This window comes from Lathamus discolor, chromosome 24 (assembly GCF_037157495.1).
Source record: "Lathamus discolor isolate bLatDis1 chromosome 24, bLatDis1.hap1, whole genome shotgun sequence".
Taxonomy (NCBI): Eukaryota; Metazoa; Chordata; class Aves; order Psittaciformes; family Psittacidae; genus Lathamus; species Lathamus discolor.
In genome coordinates this window covers 625,390-633,026 of record NC_088907.1, presented here as the reverse complement: position 1 = coordinate 633,026, position 7,637 = coordinate 625,390, and the positions used below count along the sequence as shown (strand labels likewise).

The 7,637-nt window shown below is 67.9% G+C and overlaps 2 protein-coding genes across 4 annotated transcripts; both read right to left on the bottom strand.

Moving 5' to 3' along the window:
• Window positions 1-34: 34 nt before the first annotated feature.
• LRRC71 (leucine rich repeat containing 71) lies at window positions 35-6,821 on the bottom strand. 3 transcript variants are annotated; one of them, XM_065660350.1, is made up of 15 exons: window positions 6,433-6,821; window positions 5,455-5,560; window positions 5,261-5,377; window positions 5,043-5,174; window positions 4,859-4,934; window positions 4,703-4,777; window positions 4,542-4,610; window positions 3,021-3,180; window positions 1,700-1,783; window positions 1,548-1,634; window positions 1,363-1,473; window positions 1,249-1,288; window positions 738-935; window positions 553-665; window positions 35-244 (listed from the first exon to the last, which is right to left on the bottom strand). In XM_065660350.1, exons 1-15 carry the CDS (start codon window positions 6,487-6,489, stop codon window positions 131-133), a joined length of 1,539 nt encoding a protein of 512 aa, XP_065516422.1. In that variant the 5' UTR covers window positions 6,490-6,821; the 3' UTR covers window positions 35-130. The 3 variants fall into 3 exon arrangements, with proteins under 3 accessions (XP_065516422.1, XP_065516420.1, XP_065516421.1); XM_065660348.1 differs by lacking the exons at window positions 35-244; window positions 553-665; window positions 738-935; window positions 1,249-1,288; window positions 1,363-1,473 and having other exon boundaries at window positions 1,583-1,634; window positions 1,700-3,180; XM_065660349.1 differs by lacking the exons at window positions 35-244; window positions 553-665; window positions 738-935; ... (1 more) ...; window positions 1,363-1,473; window positions 4,859-4,934 and having other exon boundaries at window positions 1,583-1,634; window positions 1,700-3,180.
• Window positions 6,822-6,828: 7 nt separating this feature from the next.
• Window positions 6,829-7,634, bottom strand: LOC136003845 (platelet endothelial aggregation receptor 1-like; the record flags this gene model as incomplete). The annotated part of the gene is made up of 2 exons (XM_065659824.1): window positions 6,829-7,062; window positions 7,409-7,634. Coding segments are annotated over 2 exons (444 nt in total), but the record flags the coding sequence as incomplete, so codon positions are not given.
• Window positions 7,635-7,637: the final 3 nt, after the last annotated feature.

The window sequence follows — 7,637 nt, the reverse complement described above, 5'->3', positions numbered from 1 at the left end:
TGGATCCCGGTTCTTTTGCTCCTCGATCCCGGTTCTTTTCCACCTCTCCCGGATCCTTTCCCTCCTCTCCACACAAGGGTTTGGGGTTTGGGTTTGGTTTCCAAGGGGAAGGTGAGGACCTGGGACCACCCTAAGTGCCCGCATCCTGCTCCTCCTCCTGCGCCGGGGCTTTGGGACCAGGCTCCAGCGGCAGCAGCTCCTGCAGCCGGGCGAGGGCCGGGCTGGTCGGAGGGATGCGGTTGCTCTGCGGGGAAGGGGGGTGTCAGACCCACATTGATGCCAGCCCCATGGCTGTACCAACCCCATGGCAGTACCAGCCCCATGGTGATGCCAGCCCATGATGATGTCCCTATGGCAGTACCAGCCCCATGGCAATGCCAGCCCCACACTGATGCAGCCCCACATGATGGCATCCCCATGGCGATACCAGCCCCATGGCAGTACCAGCCCCGTGGTGATGCCAGCCCATGAGGACGCCCCCATGGCGATGCCAGCCCCACACTGATGCAGCCCCATGGCAGTACCAGCCCCACACGATGCCCCCCCCCGCACCTCCAGCCCGAGCCACTCCAGCCCCTGCTGCCCGGGCCCCTTCTGCTCCTCGCGCTGCTGCGCTTCCAGCGCCGCCAGGAAGGCCCCGAGGCCGCGCTCGGACACGCGGTTGTCTGGGGGGGTCCGGGGGGGTCAGGGCACGCAGCGGGGTCCCGGCCCCGGTGCCCCCCCCCCCCCGCACTCACGGTCCAGGCTGAGGCTGCGCAGGGCGCGGTTCCCGGGCAGCAGCACCGAGCCCCGCAGCGCCCGCGCCTCCAGCAGCGCCCCGGGGCCGCCCGCGCCCGCCAGCGGCTCCCGCAGCCCCGACGGGAGCTCCGCGTCCGCGCTCGGCTTCTGCGCGCCCGCCCTCGGGTCCCGGCTGCGGGGGAGCTTCGGGTCCGGCACTGCCGGGGCAGCGGGGACGGGGCTGAGCGGGGGTCGGGCCCGAGGAGTGCCCCGGCCCCACTGTGCCCCGGCCCCATCCTGCTCCGGGCCCCCCTGTGCCCCCCCGTGCCCCCAACCTCATCCTGCCCCCGGCCCCCCTGTGCCCCCCCCGTGCCCCCAACCTCATCCTGCCCCCGGCCCCCCCGTGCCCCCAACCTCATCCTGCCCCCGGCCCCCCTGTGCCCCCCCTGTGCCCCCGGCCCCATCCTTTCCCCGCCCCACTGTTCCCCACCCAGCCCCGGGGCTCCCCCAGCCCCTCGGAGCCCCTCTCACGCTTCTTGCTCTGTTTGAGCTCCTCTTTCCGCGGCGGCTCCTGCAGTGCACGGGGCAGGGGCCGTCAGGACGCTGCCCCCGCCCGCGGGGAGCGGCGCCCGAGCCCGCTCTCACCTTCCTCCTGGGGCCGGCTCTGCCGGGCCGGGCCGGGGGCCCTTTGCTGCCCGCGATGCTCCCGCCCCGGCTCGCAGCGGGGTCGCCGCGGGGCTCGGTCTCCTTCGGGGACTGGGGGGGACGCAGGGACGGGATCAAGGCTCGGAGCCCCCCCGGGACTGGGATGGGGGGGGGGGGGTCCTCACCGCCCGGCGCCGTCCCAAGGCCTCGGCCAGGAGCAGCCGCCGCCGCTGCGCCTCCTCCTCCTGCGTGAGCGCGAACGGCGCCAGCACCTGCGGGGAGCGGGGCGGGTCCGGCCGCGTCCCGCACCCGCGGCCCCGGGGTCGGGGGCACCCACCTGGGCCAGCGCGGAGGCCCCGGCGTCACCGATGTCGTTGCTGGCCAGGGACAGGGAGAGCAGGGAGCGGTTCAGGCGCAGGCCCTGGGGGACGGGAGGGAGCTGGGTGGGGGGAGCGGGGTGGTGGGTGATGGGTGCAGGGTGATGGGTGCGGGATGAAAGGTGCAGGGTGATGGGTGATGGGTAACGGGTGATGGGTAACGGGTGATGGGCACGGGATGAAAGGTACAGGGTGATGGGTAATGGGTGATGGGTGCGGGATGAAAGGTGCAGGGTGATGGGTAATGGGTGCGGGATGAAAGGTGCAGGGTGATGGGTGCAGGATGAAAGGTGGGTGTGGGATGAAATGTGGGTGCAGAATGATGGGTACTGGTGCTGGGTAACTGGTTAGGGTGCAGGGTGATGCAGTGTGATGGGTACTGGTGCTGGGTAATGGGTGCAGGGTATGGGTGATGGTGCTGGTACAGGGTATGGGTGCAGGATGTGGGTGATGCGTACTGGTGCAGGGTGCTGGTACAGGATGCTGGCACTGGATGATGGGTACTGGTGCAGGGTGATGGGTGCAGGGTATGGGTTCTGGGTACTGGGTGCAGGGTGATGTGTGCAGGGTGCTGGGTGGAGGATGCTGATGGAGGGTGCAGAGTATGGATGCTGGTGCTGGGTGCAGGATGCTGATGCCAGATGCAGGGTATGGGTGATAGTGCTGGGTGCGGGGTACAGGGTGATGGGTGGAGGATGCTGATGCCGGCTGCAGGATGCTGATGCCAGGTGCAGGGTATGGGTGCAGGATACTGGTGCTGGGTGCAGGATGCTGGTGCTGGGTGCTGATGCCGGGTGCAGGGTGCTGATGCCGGGTGCAGGGTGCTGGTGCTGGGTGCAGGATACTGATGCTGAGTGCAGGGTGCTGCCTGCTGCTGCTGGGTGCAGGGTGCTGGGTGCTGGATGAAGGATGATGGTGCTGAGTGCAGGGCGCAGGGTGCTGACACCAGGTGCAGGGTGCTGGCTGCTGGTGCTGGGTACTGATGTCGGGTGCAGAGTGCAGCACGCTGACACCGGGTGCAGGGTGCTGGATGAAGGGTGCTGGTGCTGAGTGCAGGTTGCTGAGTGCAGGGTGCAGGGCGCAGACACCTGATACAGGGTGCTGGTGCTTGGTGCAGGGTGCTGGGTGCGGGGTGCTGGTGCTGGGTTCAGGGCGCAAGGCGCTGACACCGGGTGCAGGGTGCAGGGTGCTGGATGCAGGATGCTGGTGCTGGGTGCAGGGCGCAGGGCGCTGACACCGGGCGCAGAGCGCCCTGCGCAGGCCCCGCCGCCCGGTGCCCACCTCCGCGATGCGCTGCGCGCCGCGGTCCGCGATGCGGTTGAAGCTCAGCACCAGCGACTGCAGGCGCTGGTTGCAGCCCGAGGGCGTCGAGAGGCTCCTCCCGATGCGCTGCGCGGCCGCGTCCCCGATGCTGCAGCAGCGCAGCGAGAGGTGGCGCCACCTGCGACAAGGAGCGCGGTGACGGCACCGCGAGGCTGCGCGCAGGGACCCGGCAGCTCCGTACTGGGACCCAGCGACAGCGCCCACAGCGCACTGGGACACAGCAACAGCACCCACAGCGCTGCACTGGGACACACAGCGACAGCACCCACAGCGCTGCACTGGGACACACAGGGACAGCACCCACAGCGCTGCACTGGGACACACAGCGACAGCGCCCACAGCGCACTGGGACACAGCAACAGCACCCTACAGCGCTGCACTGGGACACACAGGGACAGCACCCTATAGCACTGCACTGGGACATACAGCAACAGCACCCTACAGCGCTGCACTGGGACACACAGGGACAGCACCCACAGCACTGCACTGGGACACAGGGACAGCACCCACAGCGCTGCACTGGGACACACAGGGACAGCACCCACAGCGCTGCACTGGGACACACAGGGACAGCACCCACAGCGCTGCACTGGGACACACAGGGACAGCACCCACAGCGCTGCACTGGGACACAGCAACAGCACCCACAGCGCTGCACTGGGACACACAGGGACAGCACCCACAGCGCTGCACTGGGACACACAGGGACAGCACCCACAGCGCTGCACTGGGACACAGCAACAGCACCCACAGCGCTGCACTGGGACACACAGGGACAGCACCCTATAGCACTGCACTGGGACATACAGCAACAGCACCCTACAGCGCTGAACTGGGACACAGCACACAGTGCTTGGACCCTATAGCTCTGCACTGGGACACAGAGTCCCACAGTGCCAGCACCATATAGCTCTGTACTGGGACTGCATAGCTCCATAGTGGGACATACAGCCTCATAGTGCCAGCACCATACAGCTGTACTGGGACATAGAGACCCACAGCATCAGTACTATATAGCTCTGTACTGGGACTATCTAGCTCCTTACTGGAACCATACAGCCACATGGTGCCATACTGCTTGGCCCATATAGCTCCACACCAGGACCATATAGCCCTATACTGCTTGACCCATACAGCTCCACACCGGGACCATATAGCCCTATACTGCTGGACCCATACAGCTCCACACCGGGACCATATAGCCCTATACTGCTGGACCCATACAGCTCCACACCAGGACCATGTAGCCCTATACTGCTGGACCCATACAGCTCCACACCAGGATATAGCCCTATACTGCTGGACCCATACAGCTCCACACCAGGACCATGTAGCCCTATACTGCTGGACCCATACAGCTCCACACCGGGACCATATAGCCCTATACTGCTGGACCCACACAGCTCCACACCGGGACCATATAGCCCTATACTGCCTGGGCCCGTACAGATGTTGGGGCTTGGCCCAGCTCCTACTCACAGGCTGTCGCTGCCCATCAACAGCTGGAAAGCGGCTTCGGGCAAAGGATTCCCCTCCAGGTTGAGCGTCCTGCGGAGAGCCCCATTCCAGCGCTCAGGATCCTCCCTGGCCACCCCCAGGCCTTAATGAGCGCTAATGAGGGAGCGTTAATGAGCGCGTACCGCAGGCGGGAGCAGCGCGTTGGCAGCGCCGCCAGCACCGGCAGCAGCGGCTCCGGCAGCGGCACGTTCCAGAGGCTGCGGGGGGACACGGAGCCATCAGGGTCCCGCTGCCATGGGGGGGACAGGGGGGTCCCGCTGCCTGCACCCCGCGCTCACTGCAATGCCTGCAGCGCCCCCAGCGCGGGCAGACACTGGCTCAGGACCCCCAGCATCTCCTCCTCGAGCTTCCAGCCTGCGGGATACAGGGGTACAGGACCATGGGGTGGGATGGGGCCTGTCGCCCATTCCCAGCGGGATCCCAAGGGGTGATCCCACGCTCTCCTCATCCACCAGGACCCACCTCGCAGGAACACGGCGCGGACGCTGCGGGGATCCTCCTGCTCCCGCTCCACCTGGATGCGGGGCTGGAAGCTCCTGTACTTGCGCTCGATGCGGGCCAGCGCCTCCTCCAGCGTCCCCGCGGGCGGCTCCGCTGCGGGACAGGGACAGGGACGGCTCTGGGGGTGCTGCCAGCACAGACCCCCCCCCTTTAAACCACCCCCCCCGGATCCCGCTCACCGTCCGCAGGGAAGCTCGGGGCCGGCCGCACCGTGACCCTCGGGGCATGGGTGATGCCGGCGCGGGCGCAGAGCTCCGGGAAGTCCTGCTCCAGGACGCCGGAGCACTGGAACTCCTCTGGAGCAGGGAAAGGGGGGGCACATCAGGGGGTCCTTCGCAGCCCCCCCCCAGGCCGCTGCGGGGCCGGGGCTCACCTGGGCCGTGCTCTCCCTTCCTCCCCGCGCTCTTCGTCTCCTCCTCCGTGGCCACCAGCGCCTTCTCCCTGGAGGCACGATCGCTCCGGCGCCGCATGACCCACGGCTGGGGGGCACCGGGGGGGCTCAGCGGCTCCCCCGCGGCACCCACCGGATACCCCCGTCCCTGGGCTGGGGGGTCCCGGTGCGGTCCCGAGCGCGGGTGAGGATCCCGGGAGGGGGAGCGCTGTGGGGTGGGAGGGGTGTCCCAGGGATAAGGGGTGCTCGGGGGGGGGTCCCTCTGGGGGGTCCCTGTTGGGGTGAGGGAGAGTCCCAGGCCGTTATGGGGGTGAGGGATGGTCTCAGGGCCTTGTGGGGGTCCCTGTATGGATGGGAGGGGGTGTCTCAGGGATAAGGGATGCTGGGGGCGGGGCTTGTGACCGGTGGGGGTCTCGATGAGGGTCCACGGAAGGGGCAAAGGGGAGTCCCAGTGGCTGAGGGTCCCTGTGGGGGTCCCTTGGGGGTCTCCAGGGGGTGATGGAGGGTCCCAGGGTCGGGAGTGGATCCCTATGGGGGTCTCCTTAGGCGATGAGGGCGGTTGTACCAGGCCTGGTGCCTACGGGGCTGCGGGGAGGGGTGTGTTTCTAGGGCGGAGGAGGCCGCATAGGGGTACGGGGGGGGTCTCTATGGGGGTCTCCTGGGTGCGCGGGTTCCCTATGGGGTGCGGGGGTTCCCTATGGGGTGCCCGGTTCCCTATGGGGGTCGCGGGTTGAGCCCGGGGCCGGAGACGACCTCGGTCCTTGGCAACGCAGAGGACGCGAGGGGCGGGGCCGCGCCTGCGCGGGGAGGGGCCGGTGCTGAGTGGGCGGGGTCTAAACGGAAAGGGGGCGTGGTCTGCCTGGAAAGGGCGGGGCCGTCCAGGAAGGGGGCGGGGGCTAATCAAAGGGGCGGGGCCTCCCCCGTGCCCAGGCAGGCCCTGGGCTGTGACCGAGCCCGTACCGGGGCCGGCGCTGGAGCAGTCGGGGCTCTGTTGGGGCCAGCACTGGGCTGCCCCATTCCTGGGGCCCTCACTGGTCCATTTCCTGTCCCATTGCTGGGTCTTCACTGGGGTCATCACTGGACCACGACTGGGCCCTTACTGGTCCATTTCTTCTCCCATTACTGGTCCCATTACTGGGCATTTACTGGGGTCGTCACTGGGACACTGCTGGGCCCTTACTGCTCCGTTCGTTATCCCATTACTGGGCCTTTCCTGGTCTCGTTACTGGGTCTTACTGGGATCATCATTAGACACCCTCTGGGCCCTTACTGGTCCATTACTGGCCCAGAGCCCACCCCTGTCCCAACCGTGGGTGCCTCAGCACACCCCCCCCCCATTCCACAGCCAGTCCCGGCTCGCACCGACACCCCTTTATTCAGCACTGGCACCCCCGGGGCTGGGGGTCCGGGTCAGCCCCGTGGCCGCGGTGCCCCCCCGGTGCCCCCCGGGTCCTCGCGGTGCAGGCGGTGATGGTGGGTGGCGGGTGGGGGGCACATCGTAGTGAATGGGGATGTGGCTGTTCTTGGGGGAGTCGTAATGGCCGGGGGGGGGTGCGGGGGGCACAAGGTCCCCCCCCTCCGCGCAGCTCTCTGCGGGGACAAGAGCAGGTCACAAGTGGGTTTGTGTCCCCTCCTTGGTGTCACGTGTCCTCCCAGTGTCAATGTGCCCCCCAGTATCCATGTACCCCCAGTATCCGTGGCTCCCCCAATGTCCGTGTCCCACCCAATGTCTGTGTGTCCCCAGTGTCCGTGTGTCCCCAGTGTCCGTGTGTCCCCAGTATCCATGTACCCCCAGTGTCCGTGTCCCACCAGAAGCCGTGTCCCCCCCAATGTCTTTGTGTCCCCAGTGTCTGTGTGTCCCCCAGTATCCATGTACCCCCAGTGTCCATGTGTCCCCCCCCCAGTGTCCGTGTCCCCCCCAGTGCCCGTGTCCCACCGTGGGGCGGCTCCTCGAGGGGCCGGATCTCGGCGTAGGACATCTCCCTGCGCACCGGGGGCCTCATCTCCATGTAGCTGCCCTCGGGCGCCAGGGGGGGCTCCCGGATGGTGGCGTAGGGGCTCTCGCTGCCCAGGGAGCTGCCGCTGCCCCCCAAACCCTCCGGGGGGGGCTCTGAGGAGGAGGAGTTGCGGGGTCCCCGTGGGGGAGACAGGGAGCAGCTGCGTCA